The sequence below is a fragment of the Blennius ocellaris genome, assembly GCF_963422515.1.
Source record: "Blennius ocellaris genome assembly, chromosome: 5".
Taxonomy (NCBI): Eukaryota; Metazoa; Chordata; class Actinopteri; order Blenniiformes; family Blenniidae; genus Blennius; species Blennius ocellaris.
In genome coordinates, this window is record NC_137654.1 from 22,540,368 (window position 1) to 22,559,835 (window position 19,468).

The window sequence follows — 19,468 nt, forward strand, 5'->3', positions numbered from 1 at the left end:
CCATCACGTCAAATTTTTCACCACAGCACTTCCTCCTTTCAAACCATCCTCATCGCCAACACACACCACACACGTCACTCACTCCACTCGGATGGAGGTGCACCACATATTTACCTTAATCGGAAGGCCAATGTCAAACTTCAACACTTTTCACTATTGCCAAATATTAATTTAAAAAAATGGACAGGCCAAGTGATACAGTATATTAAAAAAAATCAATTAACCAAACCGTGAAAAATAAAACTGAAAATAGAATAAAGTATATAGAATAAATTATCCATCCAGATCTTGACAACCAACAACACAACACATTTCTTCAATTGATTGCCTACTTCTCAAATTTGAAAAGTTAAATGTTGATACAATAAAACCGCTAATAATAGACAATATTTACAAAACTAAAAAGGATTAACATGGTAATGTCTTTTCCTACAATCCTCAAACTAATTTGTAGAAAACAACAGAACATTCTGACATTTTTCTTCTATTTTATGTCTTGTATTTAGCTATATTGTTTTGCAAACGACTGAACTTTGTTTGCAACTCAGTCGTTCAACTCTCCGTCTTCCTCAACCCATTGTGCAAGCTGCTGCAACCCGGAGGACAGAGATCCAGCGAGGGAGCTGGAAGTCCAGTGTTGATGCAGCTGCGCAATTGGATGGGTCGATTCCTCAGCAGCAGCAGTGTGGAGGTCGATCTGTCACAGAGTGGGTCACACTTTGGGACACTCCAACCCTCTCCCCAAACGCACTCCTCGTTGAGGCTTGTCCTTTGTTGTGTGCATTTGTTTTGCAAATTGTGTCCCTGCAAATCCGTGGATCTACATCACAAAACCCGACCTACCCTTGAATTGTAGACCAAAAAATAGCCAATCGATGTTTGTTTTTTTACCATCAAGTATGGCGGTCATAGCTGAAAAATAGGGCAATAATGGCGAAGCATCTCTCGCCTGCCTGCAGGGATGGAGATTTTTTTTTTTAATGCATAACTTGTAATTTTTGCATTGGAGTCCATGTGGGATATTAAATCAAGTTAAGATTGCAGTTGAGACTGCGGCCGAAAGAAACAAAAACATCGGAAAGAGTATTCGCTCATCATCATGCAATATTCTGAATATGAAGCTCTGCTGTGTGCCCATTGTCTTTCTGCACTCCCACCACACCTGGTGGAGCAGGGCGACCCCTGCTGGTAACACTAATTTCACTGAAGTTGGACGTAAAGAGTCCTGGATGACAATTATCAACGTCCTTATATCAGTTCATCAACTGTTTTTTTTTTTATTATTTGTAAACTGTTTCTGTTAATTAAGGTGCAGCATTAGAGTATTGCACAGGAAAGGTGAGGTGTCTTCTTTAAAAGTAGCTCCAAAGAATACAAACTGATTTGAGGAGGTTCTGTGCAATCACACATACACGTCATGGGGTTTCCAAATGACATGACGACCCAAAGTGAAATTCTTATATTGGTGTTTCTTTTGACCAACTTCTTCTTCTTCTTCTTCTTCTTCAATATTTTAGCTGAGGAAAGGAACATTTAAACGTAAAGCACATTTCAACGATAAGGGAGTTCAAATTGTTGCAAATCAATAGCAAATACTGACAATGCTACAGGTGAACCAAACATCAAAAATCAAGATTTTTAATTTAATTGAAATGTCCATATGTTCAAGTGTTTAAGTATTTAAGTGATTGTGGCATCCCCTCACCTGACACAGACACACAAACCCAAGACTGGAGGTGCAATTACGCGCTCATTAATTTTCATTTGCATCATTATTAAATGGAATCTTTTTTCTTCTTCCTGCTTGAGCAGCTGAACACCTTCTCATTGTTCTTATACAAAACGACAATTTTGTTTGTCTTTGTTCTGCTTCAGTAATTCTGATAAAAAAATATTTCCCAGACTAAATTGTAGCTAAATAGGAGTTAAAAATAAAAGTACAAAGAGTACATACGTTAAAGATTACGTGCTGTAAAAAAAAAGAAACTACTTCCGACACACGGAGCCACTTTGTAGGTTGTTTGATCATTTATGAAACTTAAATTTTTTTTTTTAATGTAGATTAAATTATATTAAAGTGAATTAAATGAAGTCTACAGTCGGACAGACATAATGACGTCAATGCTGTCTGGCTCGCGCCGTGGGTTGGAGGGAGGGGGGGTTCGCGCGGGGAAGGGAGAGGAGAGGAAGGAGGGGAAAAAAAAGCTGAACCATCATCACCGCGCTGCTGGTGCGGGGTCACGAACTATGACCTTTAACAGAAGAAAACCAAAACAAATATTTTATAAAATAGCTCAGCGCCCGAAACCCGCGGCCGCCGCTCGCCGGAGGTAAGTGTCGGTCCCGGGGTGAAAACAGTAGAAAGCTGTCCGGGATACCGGAGCGTATAAAAAAAAGACCGCAGCTAATCTCCCGGCTAGCTCGTTAGCTCGCCGCTGCGGAGCTCCGTCCTTCCCTGCCCGGCTCCGGCTGCTCCGGCTGCTCCGGGCATGGACCGTGGAGCTCCGCCGATACGTTAAAGTTGCTTTTTATACGTGTTACCGCCGTGGACTTGACGTGAAGTGCTCCGTGCATGAGCCGGTGGGGGGGCAGGAGGGGGGGTCCGGGACTCCCCTGCAGCTGTGTTTGTCTTTACTCTGCTCGCCGTGATGAACTCGACCCTTTTACCTTTGCCATCGCGATGACAGCACTGCAGCGACATTACTGCTTTATTCATCCCCCGCTGCTCACCCCCCCCCCCCCCCCCTCCCCACAACTTCCCCCCCTCAGAATACACTCAGTCACATACTTTGTTGTCCGGAAGGAAAATCACTGAATAATATTTATGATAAGTGCAGGTCTGCAGTGTTTTTGGATGACAGCCAGATCTCCATTTTGTTCTGTGTTGTGATGTGTGGAGGGACGGAGGTGGTGATGGACAGTGACTCCAACCAATCAGTAAACATGACGGACTCCGGGTCTGACCAATCAGTAAACATGACGGACACTGGGTCTGACCAATCAGTAAACATGACGGACTCCGGGTCTGACCAATCACTAAACCAACCTGCAGCCGCTCTCCCCTCCCTCTGAACACCGCGCAACCTGTGCTGCTGCAGCCAAATTCCATTTTAAAGTATTACACTATGTTTAATCCTAAATCTAAGGCATACTCTGACATGCCCATCAACCTTGTGACCGTTATTTAGACACATTAGCTTGTAAAGCTACATTTTTAAATCGTTTTCATACAGTATTTTTCAGTTTACACAACTTTCAATAAAGTTTGCTCAACAAAAAATATAATGAAGCACACAAACACAGATCTGCTGGAAAATGCATTTTTACATTAACAAAGTGACAGTGAAGATGAGGATTTGCTCATACGTTTACGTAAAGTTTGTTTATTAAAATCAGCTGTGCAGTGGAGATGCCATTGTGTTTATGAGTTTTTCTCAATAAAGTAAGTAAATATTGCATATGTAGTCACATATTGGAATTTTTTTGTTGGACTTTTCCACAGTCTATACACACTTTACAAGTATCATCCAAACCACAGCAAGCTGTAAATGTAGAATCGCTGAAAATATTAGACGTTTAAAAAAAACGAATCTGATTCATTTGAGTGAAAATGCATTATTTGAAGTTGCGTTTCTGAGAATAACCTTAATACATATTTCGTGAATGCTTAGAAAGGCATCTTTTCTTGAATCCTGACTCGGTGTGTAATTATGCAACAAGTACTTGTTCCTATAGAGCTGATTTAAATCATAAGAAATAAAATAAAAAAAAAACCAGACCTTGAATACCCTTTGCCCTGCATGTTCTTGACATCTCTGCTCCGGTACACTTGATCCAAATGAATGTGCTTCAGCGTGGAGCTCTGCAGAGGCCCGATAACGTTTCACTGTGGATGCACTCTCATTACAAATATAAGGAGCTTCTGCTGCAGCTGCTGTTGATGCAGTGGTATGGTAGTTGTACGATGATTGATGCTGCTTTCAGTCATCATGTTTTAGGGATTTCTAAAGGATGTATAATTAGTTTCAGACGGAAGAGATACGACTTCAAACTCAACCAGCACTTAGAGAAGCACTGTGGGTTGTTTTTCCGACGTGTCTCAAACCAGAAATGAAAACAGTGAGCATGAAAAAAAAAAAGCTGTAATATAGGTATTAAAAGTATTACTTTTGTCTTTGGGGAGAGTGTAAGCCTTGTTTTGTCTTCTTTTTTCCCACCTTTTTTTTCAGCAAAGTTATAATTATAGTTTTGTGAACATTTTGTTCAAAGTACATGCACAGGAGTGGTTTTTATCTTCAGGGCAATCACAGGACAGAGAGATAACATTAAAGAAACTGAAGTCTTTTTTTAGTTGTGCTCAGTTTGTTCCTGCTTAATCATCATAATAAACATTGTGGCGTATACATGAGTCATTTCACTATTTATATTAAGAACAATGACAGTTTAAAGGACCCAAATCCTGTTTCGTTCACTGACCAGCCATTATTAGGTCTTAACTTCATTTCCTTTTTGCAGTGCAGTGTGTCTTCTGACACACTTCTGTCGGAAACAGTATTAACTTCTTCAACGCTTATCGTTTGGGTCGAACCACACGAGGAAGTCCTTCGCTCACCTCATACATCATGGAGTTTCAGCTCCCTGCGATTGTTCACTGCTTTTCCTTCTGTGGACAAGTTGTGTTGGATACTGATCACTACAGACTGTGAACCCACCGGAAGAACTGAAGCTTTTCAGTCGTGTATTCATCACTTTTTTCTTCTTTTCTTTGGCTTCTATCATGTCAGCTATGAGGACAAAATGTCAACTCGTTGCCTCGTGGATTTGAGTCCTTTGCAGATTCTGTGATATCCCTCTCTGGTTTTAATGTAATGGCTGATTGGAGTTAGTCAGTAGTGAAATACCGGGATATGAATAAAGAGATCACCATTCATGTGCTGCTAAACAGGTGTTGCATAGGACATATATAATTAAATGCAATAATGGCTGTTATGACGATCAGATTTTTCCATGAAGTGTTGGTATGAAGTAAGAGCATTTTGATGATGACTGCGTGATGTGAGGACTGTTTTGGAGGCCTGGATATGAACATAAGTTGCAGTTGAGCAGATAAATGATTGAGCAAGATGTTTTGAACATCTGGTTGATTAATTCACCGCAAAACATCTTCGCTCAACTATCTGAGGTCGTCTCTTCCTCCCCCTTGGGGGTCGCAAACTACCAGGATCCAAACCCGGGACCCCCCCCCACCCTCAACGTTCAGACTGAACTCAGCTCACCACTCACTGCCTGCAGTAATTTATTGAAGTTTGCATGTGTTTGCAAGTCAGTGCAACAGAGCGTCACCCACGATTGACCGGCCTTGTGATTATGTATAAAAATGTCTGCGTTGGCTTCCTCTGCAACAGTGTTGTGGTTGATTAATGTCTTTGGCATCTCTCCCAACAGACCTCACTAATGACCTCACATCATCATGACGACCAACCTGACTCTGCTCTCTCAGCAGAAAGCAGACGCTGAGCTGGAGGCAGAGGTGAGTGTGCAGAGGACAGTGTCACGATGTACTGCCCGCACGCTTCCACCAAACCATAGGAAAGTGTCTTTCAAAATTGAAAATTGCACGGTGCTGCTCCATGGAGCTGTGCGGTTACCATGGCGACGTACTTTCAGCTCCCACTTGCATTTACCTAGACGTAGGCATTAGACCCACTCAAATGAAATATATTTGTGTCCCAGACTTCTTGATCAACATGATTTGATCTCGTTTAACTGACTTTAGGTGTCATCCTCTCCGTCAGACTCAGTGATGAGTGAGTCTCCGCAGCGCTTTCAGGTCCTCTCCTCGGAGTCCAGCAGCGCACCACAGCGAATACAGGTAACAAGCTTCACTGATGCAACGTGTTCTGCCTCCTTTTAGAAAACCTTGACGTTATAATTAGTGACTAAGGTCGTCCCTCCTCTGCTAAACTTAGACCCCATTTGTGTGTTTCCACCCCCCCCCCCCCCCCCCCCCCCCCCTCCTGTCTTTGTGCGTTACCGCCTGCATCTCTAACACCCTCAGATTGTCACGGACCAGCAGACAGGCCAGAAGATCCAGATAGTGACAGCGATGAACCCGTCCAGTGCTCCCAAGCAGCAGTTCATTCTGACGACGGCCGACAGCTCAGGGGCAGGCAAGGTTATCCTGGCCTCCCCAGACAGTCACAACACGAAGCAGCTCATCTTCACTGCTGCAGACAGCCTGATGCCTGGAAGGATACAGGTACAAGTCTCCTCTCATAGCCACCTGTAGGTCAGTGGTTCCTCAGCAGGGGGTCTCGGACCCGGTCCAGACGCCGCACGCCGAGGCTCTGCCTGATCGGACATTGTCGACGCTAGAGTTGTACACGTTGAAGTAGATCTGGGAAAGTGTCTGCTGCCTCTATATTCAGGACAATCTGACAGTGTTTAGCTTCACTGGGGGTCCGCAGCCTTTCTCAGATACTGGGAGCCACCACCATAAAACATTGACTGACAGTGTCTTTGGCGAACTGCTGTCTTATGGATTTTGAGATTGTGTTTTGCCCTGAATGTTTCAGATTGTCACAGATCCAGTGTCAATGGAACGGCTGTTAGGACAGTCGGGGGATCTGAACCGACCCCAGCCGGTGGAGTACTGCGTGGTTTGTGGAGACAAAGCTTCAGGTACCACAGCACGCTTTACCTGGTGCTTCGGCCCGATATGTCTGATTGTGTTCAGCCTCATGGTGTCCGTAATCTCACACACACACACACACCTTGACACACCTGGTCTGTCTGTGTGCAGGGCGTCACTACGGAGCCGTCAGCTGTGAGGGATGTAAAGGCTTCTTCAAGCGGAGTGTGAGGAAGAATCTGACCTACAGCTGCCGCAGTAAACAGGACTGCGTCATCAACAAGCACCATCGCAATCGCTGCCAGTTCTGTCGGCTGAGGAAATGCCTTAAGATGGGGATGAAGACCGAGTGTGAGTTCACATCCAAACTGAACATGAAGTACACAAATACGCAAAGAAGTGTTTTGGATAAAACTGAAGTGCTGGAGCAAAGAACAGTTGTGAAGTATTACTTCAGGTCATGCTTTGTCCATTCTGACAAATTTTGAAGGTAATACAAGTTTATTAGTATGATATGAGTAGTATGTAGTCGTATGATATAAATAATATTTGACGCTGCACCGATTGAAATAGCAAGGCAATAATTTAATTAAATTCTAAAGTGAGTTATCTACAATAATTACATGTTTTATATTATCTATTATGTTTGGTCTGCCAATTTTCTCAGTGGAGCCTGAAAGGACTACAAAGTTCTGGGTTCAAAGGGAAAGTGCTCTCCCAGATATCAGCCTGCTTTCAGATAGTATAAGAGAATGAGGATAAAACTAAAGAAAATTACACAACAGAGCCTCCTTTTTTTTTAAGAATCTAGAAATCTACACCAAACTTAAATGTTAAGTTGCATTAAAGACAACTAAATAATTCCCCTTGAGAAATTCCATGACATATTTTTTATTTCAAAGGTTATATCAGGTTCAAGATCTCTATTGTTTTCTTGACTGCCATGTGTAAGAATCAAGTGAGACTGCTGTGACAGCAAATGATCCAACAAGAGACTGTTCAGGGACTTCATGGTGTGAAACATCCCACATGGATGAACTATTGAGCCACGATATTAGGTCTTTCATTCCATTAGCAGTTTATAACTTTTTTGGGTAAGAGAGAGTGTGTTCACAATAGAAACAGTAAAAAGTGACCTTAGTCCGAGTCTAATAAGAATAAAACAGTTTATCAATATAAATAAAATACCAACAGTGACGTTGCTGTCCATCCCCCAGCTGTGCAGAGTGAGAGAAAGCCCATCGATATCTTGCCCAGAGAGAAACACACCAACTGTGCTGCCTCCACCCAAAAGATCTACATCCGCAAAGACCTGAACAGTCCACTCATCGCCACGCCAACCTTCATATCTGACACCGAGACGGACGGCTCCAGGTCGGTGGGAACCACGTCTGCAGAGTTCCAAGTGTTTGATCTGTTAAACGATCTTCTGTGACTTTCTGTTCATATTTAGATCCAGCCTGCTGGACCAGGGGATGCTGGTTAATATCCAGCAGCCTGTGATCCAGAGCGACGGGACGTTACTGCTGGCGACTGACTCAAAGGTGAAGCTGATCCTAACCGAGTCACTGCAGCAAAATGTCATCTCTCTGTTCTTCTGCTCTTTTTTTATCACTGCATATTATGTAGTTTCATTGAGCCCAGCTTTGACCTGGCCTCTCTGGTGTGTTTCATTGTCTCGTTTTGGTTTATTCATTTTATTATGAAGGTGAAAAATCAGTATGTGTCTTTGTTTTGCGGTCAGATGGATTCGGGGCAGGGAGACTTGGGGACCCTCGCCAATGTGGTGACATCACTGGCCCACCTGAGTGATTCGCTGAAAGAAAGCTTGCACAACGGCGACACCTCAGACAGCCAGCACGAGGAGCATTCTGCCAGTGAGATAACACGGTGAGCGAGCCCCGACCCCCCCGCCCTCCCCCCCACCCTCCCCCCCGCAACCTGGTCACCGGTCCAGTTACTGACCTTCTTAAAGTGGACCTCGTTTGTTTCCCTCAGTGCCTTCGACACCCTGGCCAAAGTCTTCAACCCACCTGAGGTGGAGGTGAGACAGAGTCTGCTTGACAAGTCGCAGTGTGTCAGCGGAACAACAATCCAGCTGATTGGCCAAGACCAGGAAACGCCCATCATTGAAGTAGAAGGGCCGCTGCTCACAGACAGCCATGTCGGCTTCAAGGTGGGTGCAGTCCACTCCTCCAGCCAATGGGGAACAGAACTGGTGAAAATGACAGTTAATCGAAGGATACAGATAATTTTGTCAGTCCATGGGGAAAGGGAAGAATTTAATTTCACTTTTGTAAATGCACTGATTTAAAGAGTCACACTGTATGACTCTGGGGTGTCTGGCAGTTTAAGTTGCAGACTGCAATCTCAACCGAATACTTGTTTTGTCAAATGACATTTCAAAGTATGCATGAGGACCTACAGTGACCTTTAAGTGTATTATGAACACAAACAAACCTTGCTGGAGAGATTTGCTGTCAATGGAGCCGTTTCACGACCTTGTATTACATTGGTAATATTTTGTCAATAATCCAATATTGATGGAAAACCATTGTGAAAACAGTCTTTCAAAATGTAATCACCGCAGCATAATTTGTGATAATATATAAATATGGCTTCATTTTTACAGGTTTTGTGCAGTTTGCTTATCAAAAATAAGTCTAGTGGATGTGATCGTCATCATATTCATAATTATGGCGGTAAAAACCTTCACGCTCATCAGTAACTTTTAGTTTTGTGCTCCTTGCCTTTAGCTGACCATGCCCAGCCCCATGCCTGAGTTTCTGAACGTTCACTACATCTGTGAGTCGGCGTCCAGACTTCTCTTCCTCTCCATGCACTGGGCTCGTTCCATCCCCGCCTTCTCGGCCCTCGGGTGAGGTTCCACTCCACACGGGAAAGCCTCAGTTACACTTTTAGCAAATTACACGTCAAGCTCCTGTTTAGTATGACCATGGTCTGACTTTGGGCCACCGTCAGTAAAACATCCCATTTTTTTTTTTTAATGGCCTCTGTCTTTCCCTCAGTCAGGAGGCGAACACCAGCTTGGTGCGAGCCTGCTGGAACGAGCTGTTCACTCTGGGTCTGGCTCAATGCGCTCACGTGATGAACCTGTCGACCATCCTGGCTGCCATCATCAACCACCTTCAGAGCAGCATCCAGGATGGTACGGACCACAGACCTCGCCATCTTTTCACAGTAGGGCAAACACATTAGCAGGAGTACAGAAATGTCCTTATTTATTTATTTATTTTTTATCTTTGAGGTGTTGGAAAAGAAAAACGGGGGGTTTGAAAAAAAAATAAATCTGAAAGCTTATCAGATATACTTGTGATGACACATCTGACAGTAATGTGCCTGACGGTGTTCGATATGTCTCATCTCAGCCATTGGGTGGCAGTGTGGAGGATCTCTCAGTCCTGGCTTTAGTTTTGGCTCCTTCTTTCTTCTTGATCTGACAAACTGCTGACATTAATGAAAATATATTAAAATCTTTTTTTTTTTTGTCGTTCAACTGTCATCCTGCGCTATTAGATGCTTTTAATGTGGTATATCACATAGATTACGGTACTGTGTAGTAGCCAAGATCTTCAGCCATTATTGTGTTGACTTTTTTACCAGGCTCAAGATCACATCTTGTGTCTTTGAAGCTTGAACATTAGACGTATCGTCTGTGAGTAATGACCCATCAAACTGAATTCTTCTTCCATCTCAGACAAGCTGTCAGGGGAAAGAGTCAAGCAGGTGATGGAGCACATCTGGAAGTTTCAGGAGTTCTGCAACAGCATGACGAGGCTGGAGACGGACAGCTATGAATACGCCTACCTGAAGGCCATAGTGCTGTTCAGCCCTGGTGAGTGTTGAGAATTTGCACTGGGTTATCAGTGTGATAAAATGGAAATGAAGGTAAGGATATACATAATGGAGAACGTCTGCCGTGTCATTAAAACCCGTCAGATCATCCGGGCGTGGACAGCGGAGGGCAGATTGAGAAGTTTCAAGAGAAGGCTCTGATGGAGCTGCAGGACTATGTGCAAAAAACCTACCCTGAGGACACGTACAGGTATAATCCCACTGAGATTCTAATACTACGAGCAACATGGTTGTACAAATCATCCGTACAAGTGATGAGGAATGCACAGTCACAGAGCAGGCGTAGTATCAAGACTGTGCTATTTGCATGGAATTGGGGAATGGCATCAATATTCAGCTGTAGTTGCATGAAAACGTGTTTTTTTTAAAGTCAGTATTATGCAAAAATATGCTTTCCCAACTATATTTAAGTTCCCTATTAAGAGCCCAAACTTCGATTTAGTAAATTCCTGATTTATTCCCATTAATTCCCATTGAAAAAACCCATAATTTTGCAACCCTGGTTATTAAACTGTTGAGCTACAGTATCTGCCAAGTGTAGGTGAATCAGTACGTAAACGAGGTCACAGTAAAGTTACACGTATATCTCTGGGCACCTGACATAAATCATGCTCTAATAGGGTCAGATGAAACGCTACTTTATGTAAGCTTTTTTTTTTTTTTTTTCCTTCACAAAAACAAGTGAAGACGACTTTTTTTACAGGACCGTGTTTTTCTCTTCAGGCTGACTCGTATCCTGACGCGACTCCCGGCCCTCCGGCTGATGAGCTCCAGCATCACGGAGGAGCTGTTCTTCACCGGCCTAATAGGAAACGTCTCCATTGACAGCATCATTCCCTACATCCTCAAGATGGAGACGGCCGAGTACAACAGCCAGGACTGCGACTCTCCGGAATGACGGCCCGTCGCTCAGAACTGTCGGTCTCCCCCCCCCCCCCCCCCCCCCCACCTTCAGGTACGAAAACCCTGCAGCAGCTCTCGTTTTCTGACACCGCAATGGTGCAACGTCATTCAGGAACTCTCAGTAGATTTAGTAAAAAAAAACGTGACATTGGAATTCCCGAGTGACGGAGAATGTTTTCTTGGAGCTGGTGCCGCCAGTCATTCCTGTATCGTATGAAAAGAAAAAGGAAAATCCTCTGCAGCTCGCGACTGCGCTCTTCTCCTTTAATATTAGTGCAGCACTCCTGCCGACATGACATCACCTTCTGACCTCAGCCTTTCATACTGCTTTTTGATGTATCGAAGCCTTATCACGCATGCGCCCAAGCTGATCACCTCCATCAGTTTTTCTTTTTTGCTTTCAATGCCAATAACGAGATACGTGGCAGGATATAAAGTAAAACGAGAAATGGAAAGTTTAGTTTCATTTATTAAACTTGACTTGCGCCCGCTATGTATTAAATACATAGAAAATAAAGTTGAAATGTTATTTTCAGCATTTTCAGCTTTATTTTCTTCCATTTTAATCATGATTTTTACAATTAGAGAATAAATCCATTATCTTACAGCACAGTCAACTGTAAGCTGATGTGTTTAAGGTGTTGGTAAATTCAGGCTTTAACAAGTGAGATATTTCTGAATGAATGTCTAATTTATTTTTGCACAACTGAGATCGATTTAAAGTTCTTTGCAGCAATTCTGGAAAAACAACATTACTCACGTGAAAGTGCTAAATCATGAATCTCTTAAGCAGTGGTGTCAAACTCATTTCAACGGCCGGGCCACTCATCAGTAGCATCATGAAGCCTATAAATAACAGCAAATACTATACTACATTTTTTTTTTTTTTTGTGCCAAGATGTAGAAGGTTATTGTTGAATTGTTGAGTTAAAGTTTACCAGATTGATCCCGCAGGCCGGTTTTAAAATGACTGATCTCATCTTCTGGACCGTTTGCGTGCGTTAACCGGCACAGATAACACCGTTAACTTGTTACGACCAAGTGTTTCACTTTGACTTTTAACTCGCCGCCACAATTTCTCGAGCTACATTAGCTGCTTCTGCTAACATCTCAGACACTGTTCGTTTTGATAGGTTTGTTTCCTTTTTTATGTCTGTGCGTGTGTGTGTGTGTGTGTGTTTGTGTGTGTGTGTGTGTGTGTGTGTGTGTGTGCGCGCGCGCGCGCTGCACTTCAGGAGCAGAGGTGGGCCCTCATCGTCGAGCCCGTTCACACTGCACACTGATCCATTCTCTGGGATTCTCACATTAATCAGTCGTTTAAACAGTGTAATTTGATATGACTTATAAGAAAACTGCATTAATCTGGTTATAAGAAATCTCAGTAACATTATTTAGTAAATTTCTCACCAATACTCTGATATCTTTGAATAACTGCTTTGGTTAATTTGTTTATCCAAATTTTGTATTTTACATCTCAGCATGTTTAAAGAGCCACTGATAGAGTGAAGAGGAGACACATTTCGTGTGTGATATACACCAGATTTTGAAAATAACCGGTTTCACTGTACGTACCTACATATGAAATCTGATAATCAACTGAAACTTGAAGCAGGATGTTTCACGTACACATTTCTGAAAGTGGACGTCCGTCGACCATCACAGTGGCGCGATTCCTCCCGTCTTCATGTTCAGTGGTGTGAACGGGCTCCTCGTCGTCATGCCAACCTTCGTACCGACACTCTGATGAAATCCAGACGTGATGGAGGAGCTGGCCTCCGGAGACAGAACCGGCAGAGCCCACCTCTGCTCCGAGCCCGCCGTCACCACGTTGCCGATACCATCTGTTTAATCGCCTCCTCACTTTATGACAATCAATTCTGTGTTGTCCCATCTGTGTCAAGATCCCCGGTTTTCATTTTCTCTGTTTAAACGATGGAAGTTCATTCTTTTCCAAGAAACCGGATCATCCTAAAGATTTTGCTTTAAAAGCTACGCTATTGTTTGTTTGTTTGTTTGTTTGTTTTTTTGCTTTTGTATTATCGTGCACATCAATCAGCTTCTGTGGCGCTCGACCGCGTTCTCGCTGACTAAAACTTTGTGTTTTCTACGTTCCCTGAAAACTTTTCTTTGTTGTGAACAAATTTGCTTGTTACATACTAAGTGTACTTAAAGTACTTTTGGGCAGGTTTCCCTGATTTCAAAAGAAAAAAAAAAAAAAAAAGAGCGCTACGTTGTGTTGGGAAGCCAGTCTCAAGTGCATTGACGTCTCAAAAGACTGTATGGCGATATGCATCGGCTGCCCCTCGACCAGAAAGCTTCAGAAAAAGCCTCCACGGCGTCGTGACCGGGGACCGGGGATGTAAATAAGTCGACGGTGAGTTTGTCTTGTGAAATAAATGTCAAGTGTAATATTTGGGTTGAAAACCTGAACAGACTGTTTGTAAAGGCACTGGTGTGAAACGACCTTTGTACATGTAATTTCATTAAAATGAGTGCATGTTGTTTTTAAAGCAGGGTTTTATAATCTTGTGGCTGTCTGCCCCCCAAAAAGGAGCCTTGTTCTAATTTTTTATAGTGCATTGCAGTGCATGAAGAAGTTGCTTAAAGCGCATTTTATTAAATGCTGTATGGAAAGTGTCGATTTAAATGTTGTGGCTTTAAAAAATTTTTTTTACCATGAGCAGCTTTTGTTTTAAATTTTTTTATTTTATTTTATTTTTTTTATTGGTGAGCCGAGTACGTTATGACTAGAATTTTATACTTGTATAAATGTACTTTTGTTTTTCTGCTCATGTAAAATGTATTTCTTCTAACATTGAGAAGTTGAAAACAGCATTCATGTTTTACTCAAGTGGGTCACAACCTTACATTTCTACCTCACACCGACAAAGATATAAAAAAAAGCAAATGTATTATCGACTGAGCTCCTGTATCAGCATTCCAGTCTCTGAGGCCGGCTTCTCTGGAGCCGCACAGTTTAAACAAAAATAAACAGTTATTCATGAAACGGGACTCGACTTGAGTTGTTCATGTTGGAGGCGGACAGATACTCTTATGAAACACAATGGCAACAAGTGACAAAATATGTACTGATTCCAAACAGACAGATTTCAAATAGCATTTACTTCCATTGGAATGATGCAGTTATGTTTTCATTGTGATTTTTTTTTTTAAATCAATAATTACTCATGCCCCAGGTCAGACATTAATTAGAGTTCAATATCTAAGCCTGAGCCTCATACACACACCACACAGCTCCATAATCTACAAAAGAGAAAGAGGGGGATGAGAGGAAAAGACACTTGCATCTGTTCATTGTTTTTGTACCTTTTATTTTACTCATTTTTGAGAAACTACATGAACAGTTATTCTCACAATCATTCAAATGAGCTCATCTGCAGTTTGAAAGCCAACAAGTTAATACTTTTAACAGGTAAAATTCTGTTTTTGTGATTATATTTTTGGAAAGAACTATTTGTCGTGGTCTAGTTTTATAGTTTCATCTGGTAAATGTTCTTTAAAGAGCCATCGGATAAGCAATTTGAAGAGTGTGCAGTTAGTGACCAAGAATTTAGAGGCAAGGTTGTGACGAGACGGCTTTTTGTTTTTTGTTTTCCAAATGTAACGTTTTTGGTCTCGTAACTGAATTTGAACGCAATTTAAACCATGCTTGTAGTTCTTGTAAAACAAACTACAACTCCCCTCGCTCCTCGGGCGGTTGCTGCGACACGTGTTACGTCATCAACACGCGTCCTCTCGGCGTGCCCGTGCGACACGACTTCCTCTGACTTCAGATGGTAATTTTGTAAATAAAAGCAATAACATGCCGATGAAAGGACGGTTTCCGATCAGGAGAACTCTGGAGTATCTCCAGAAAGGAGAGATAATCTTCAAAAACAGAGTGAAGATTATGACGGTCAACTACAACACACAGGGAGAGCTGAGCGACGGAGCAAGGTCAGACCCAAGAATCCGCATTAAACTGTTTAAAAACCGATGCATAACCACATGAGACTGGGTTTTATTAAAAGACAACCAATGCTTAGAGGATTTATTGTATCGACAGAGCCGTCTGATCAAACGATATATCATCGATCTTGTACTGTCATGTAGCCATGTCTAACATTGTTCCTGTCTGTATTTCCAGGCATAATCGAGACAAAAAAACACATTCAGTCTCTAAATCTTACAAAAATTACAACAGATGTCAATATGTATCATAAATGTAGCTATTCTTCTTATAGAGGAACTTATATGTATGTAAAGATGATATATGTAAACCTCACATTCATTATATGGGAAAGTCTGAGATCCACATTTATTTTAGAACGTTTTTTTTAAACTAATAAACTGACATTTATTTATAATATTGATTTACAGAACATAAAAAATAATACGTATAAAAAAAATGCACCATTCCAAAATAACAGAATTTTCCATGATCAGCAATAAATGGAATAGAATAGAATGGAAATTCATTACAGTGTTGGTTCATGTGTTTCTCATCCATGTGTTGAGCCTGTTTGTGTTATTATACCATTATACAAATTGATGCTGCAGAGGGGTGATTATAGATTAAACAATACAGAAAAGCTCAACACCAGGAATGTGTTTCCATGGTGATTAACTCAAACTTGACCTGAAACTTCACTTTATTGTTCAAATGCCTGAAATTAAATGTGGTGTGTCTTAAAGAAGCACTATTTTGCATTTTTATAGCATTTTATTTTATTCAATTCACGTTATGTTGTGGTTGTGATTGTGCAACCAACAATTATTTACAGTAGCTGTTTTTCCCCCACCGATACTACAGTACGAATAGAAATGCCAGCATAGGTGGAACTTTGAATGCACTTGAATATTGATCAATTATTTTCTCTGTCATTCTCTTTCTTGCAGAAAGTTTGTGTTTTTCAATATTCCTCAGATCCAGTATAAAAACCCCTGGGTCCAAATCATGATGTTCAAAAACATGACGCCGTCACCATATTTGAAGTTCTACCTGGGTGTGTAGCCTTGCTGGGTTTCTTTTTTTTTTTTTTTTTTTAAACCTCCTGATATATCCCACGATCTATATCGGACTGATTGTACTGATTTGTTTTGTTCTGCCTGCATCCAGATGACGGGGAGCAAGTCCTGGTGGATGTCGAAGGAAAAGACCACAAGCAGATTTCGCAGCATGTTCGGAAGGTTTTGGGAAAATCAGAGTAAGTAAAATGTTTGATGACGCCTGCATCTTCTCAGGGCTTCTAAGAAAATGTCCATTCAAAAGAATGTTTTAGTTTTTTTGCACATTTTTAATGTAATGGCTTTTAAAATGAGTTTCACAGGTTACAGGAAGAGGAAATTCATTTAACCACAATGAAACCTCGTTTCATTTTTTAATCTTCCGTAATCAAGAGTATTAAATAAAGACTCCTCATTACATTAGTGGCCACGGTTTCAGCGCGTCTTTGCGGGCGGAGCATCGCCCCCGCTGGTTGGTTCGAGTTCAAGCCTGCATGGATTTTCCGATTTACATCCTTTTCAGGCGTTGTCGCGTTTCAAATTTCCCGAACTCCCGCTGAGACCGGGCGATCTGTTTACGTGTCCGTCTCCGCAGGGAAGTGTTACAACGGGAGGCTCAAGCCAAGATGCAGGCCTCCAACCCCGCCAACTTCGGGCCAAAGAAGTACTGTCTGAGGGAGTGTATCTGCGAGGTGGACGGCCAGGTGCCGTGTCCTGGCACCACGCCGCTGCCCAGGGAGATGACGGGCAAATACCGGGCCCAGATGGCAGCGTCGCAGGAGTGAGAGTCTGTGAAGCTGAACGGACCTTTGAAGATTCTTTCAATGTCTTTTTTTTTTTTTTTTGCAGAGATGTGACTTTTTGTTTGGTTTTTGTTTTCTTTTATATACGGCCACATGAAAGTGCCGACGCTCCCAGGAGCAGCAAGCCGCCGGCACGCCGTCAGATACTTTGGACTGCGTTCGGATAACACGAGAGCATAACGTGGTTAAAAAGAGGAACTCGGACACTGATGATTCACCAGAATATTCCAATAAAACACAGGTTTGGCTGTTAAGTTTTTTTTTTTTACTTTGATACTGAAATTTACATACAAAGCTTATTTCAGACGTGGGAAGATCATTATTTGATGTTTTACTTCAGTACGGAAGACATTGGCTCATTTTGAACGGTTTCCTCCACGTCTGAAAGATGTGTTTTCCAAAAAGTATTGAAACTTTTTGATTCATCTGATGAGAGAACAGTTTCCCGGTTAAATTTTAATGAGCTTTGGCAAAAAAAAAAAAAAACACTGCTTGGACTGTGCTCGCACTTCTTTGCGTGATAAAGTTTGAACTTGTATCAGTGGACTGTGCTTACGCAGTGGTTTCCCGTACAAACTGTGGAGGGATCAAGTCATTTTGTTGGACATCCATCCACTACTGGATTCTATCACAGCTGACAATGACAAAAGAATGCAAATAATAAAAGGGGAAAATCTGGGAACACTAGAATCATTTTTTTTTTTTTGCCAGTTTCCAACTATTCTTCGCTCAGTTGCTGCCATTATATCTAAAATAAGATTAAAAAAACATTTTATAACTTAAAACTATGTTACAAGCTTATAACTAAAAGTTTCCACTAATTACAGCATGAATTTATGAAAATTGCAAATTGTAAGAGATTTGATACAGAAGAACGAGAAACACATTTTACTGTAGACAAGTTTTTTTTTGTTTTTTTATTGTTGCTGAGATGGAATCTTCCAAAGTTTATGAATGTGTGTCAAATGTTTTCATTTTGCCGCCATCGCGAACGGAGACGAGTCACTGAAATGAAGCCCTGCGGTTTGTTCACGCTGCCATCGAACGTTTAATGTAGCAGATTTGGCGTAAGACCTTCGATTAAGCGGCGCGACGCGAGCAGGCAAAAGACAACAAACTGTTTATGACGCGAACTGTGACGGCACGACGGCTAATTCATGTTAGTGGTAATACTTGCTGGCATTCACGTAGTGTTAGTATACCTGACAAATGTTTCTTTGACCTAAAGTTTGAATAAACCTGCACAAACAGGGATCATCTCTGTACACACATGGATTTTAAGCTGTTAGTTCCTCGGTAGATAGTGTTTTAGTACCGGCACGGTCGACAACCAGCTTTTACAGATAACATGCTTCACATACAGTTCGCGGCTGATAGGATGACACAAGAGTGACTTTTTATCAGATACAAATTCATAAAAAAAAAAGAAAAACAAGGTGCAGGAAGACGAGGGGGGCCACCGGCTCAACGTCACCTCAGACGGACTGACGCATGCAGGCCAACTGAAAAAAAACAACCCCAAAGACGACCACCTGCAGGCTCACGCAGGATAGGAGGGGGTCACTTCTCAGTTTTCTTCACTTTGTGGCATCAAGATGCTTTATTTATTTAAATTCAAAATGTTCAACCCACGAAAGACGAGATGCAATGAAATAAGCCCCGATTCATTCACACCGATCAGAGAGAAAATGTCTCAAACTTCACCGTGACCACTTGTGATGCTTTAACTCCAGCAAGGCTGCTAAAATACTTGGTTCTTTTCTGATCATCAACTGTGGATATTCAATCACCGCGATTCTACAATTACAGTGTTTTTAGTTTTCTATGTGGACGGTAAAAAGCTGAGTGACGTCTACATGTTTAACTCAAGCGGAGACAATAATAGACTTTGTTCATAACGTCAACCAGAGAGCTGAACTGTACATCAGGACTTCCAAAAGTCCTGATGTACCAGTGTGACCGATAAACAATCCTCCATTGTTCATGTTTGTACTTTTTTTTTCATTTTCTTTTCAGTTTGCGTCTTAATCTACACATCTGTACAAATGCTTTTCACTTTCAGTGCTTACAAAATTGTGCATGCTGGCACAGAATCCAGCTCTCTGCGTTCCCCCCACGGGGTGAGTGGTTAAAAAAAAAAAAAAAAGACATTTGGAAAGTAGGGAAACTACGACTGCACTGTAGTTTGAGATGAATCCGATGTGTGGTGCGGTCGGACCTCACCGGGCTCATCAGTCATGTAAAGTGA

General features: G+C 41.9%; 2 protein-coding genes across 3 annotated transcripts; both read left to right on the forward strand.

Moving 5' to 3' along the window:
* The first annotated feature begins 2,201 nt into the window (after positions 1-2,201).
* Positions 2,202-14,348, forward strand: nr2c2 (nuclear receptor subfamily 2, group C, member 2). Of its 2 annotated transcripts, XM_080497142.1 has the most exons (15): positions 2,202-2,330; positions 5,446-5,530; positions 5,777-5,872; positions 6,059-6,259; positions 6,576-6,681; positions 6,803-6,982; positions 7,849-8,005; positions 8,085-8,175; positions 8,376-8,521; positions 8,630-8,807; positions 9,388-9,509; positions 9,661-9,800; positions 10,350-10,487; positions 10,592-10,697; positions 11,231-14,348. In XM_080497142.1, the coding sequence occupies exons 2-15, from the start codon at positions 5,471-5,473 to the stop codon at positions 11,403-11,405; spliced, it is 1,896 nt and encodes a 631-aa protein (XP_080353268.1). In that variant the 5' UTR covers positions 2,202-2,330; positions 5,446-5,470; the 3' UTR covers positions 11,406-14,348. The 2 variants fall into 2 exon arrangements, 1 of the variants encoding a protein (XP_080353268.1); XR_013936637.1 differs by lacking the exon at positions 11,231-14,348 and having other exon boundaries at positions 9,661-9,832; positions 10,592-10,687.
* Positions 14,349-15,173: 825 nt separating this feature from the next.
* On the forward strand, positions 15,174-19,463 carry mrps25 (mitochondrial ribosomal protein S25). The gene is made up of 4 exons (XM_080497492.1): positions 15,174-15,367; positions 16,310-16,416; positions 16,530-16,617; positions 17,013-19,463. Exons 1-4 carry the CDS (start codon positions 15,234-15,236, stop codon positions 17,200-17,202), a joined length of 519 nt encoding a protein of 172 aa, XP_080353618.1. The 5' UTR covers positions 15,174-15,233; the 3' UTR covers positions 17,203-19,463.
* The last annotated feature ends 5 nt before the right edge of the window (positions 19,464-19,468 follow it).

What these genes read in the sequence shown, in the direction of transcription:
- nr2c2 (XM_080497142.1), top strand. Translation starts at nt 5,471, where the DNA reads ATGACGACCAACCTGACTCTGCTCTCTCAGCAGAAAGCAGACGCTGAG. An exon ending in TGCTGGCGACTGACTCAAAG is followed by an intron (nt 8,176 to 8,375) that starts GTGAAGCTGATC and finishes TTTTGCGGTCAG; the next exon opens with ATGGATTCGGGGCAGGGAGA. An exon ending in CCCGCCTTCTCGGCCCTCGG is followed by an intron (nt 9,510 to 9,660) that starts GTGAGGTTCCAC and finishes TCTTTCCCTCAG; the next exon opens with TCAGGAGGCGAACACCAGCT.
- mrps25 (XM_080497492.1), top strand. Translation starts at nt 15,234, where the DNA reads ATGCCGATGAAAGGACGGTTTCCGATCAGGAGAACTCTGGAGTATCTC. An exon ending in GAGCTGAGCGACGGAGCAAG is followed by an intron (nt 15,368 to 16,309) that starts GTCAGACCCAAG and finishes TCTTTCTTGCAG; the next exon opens with AAAGTTTGTGTTTTTCAATA. An exon ending in ATATTTGAAGTTCTACCTGG is followed by an intron (nt 16,417 to 16,529) that starts GTGTGTAGCCTT and finishes GCCTGCATCCAG; the next exon opens with ATGACGGGGAGCAAGTCCTG.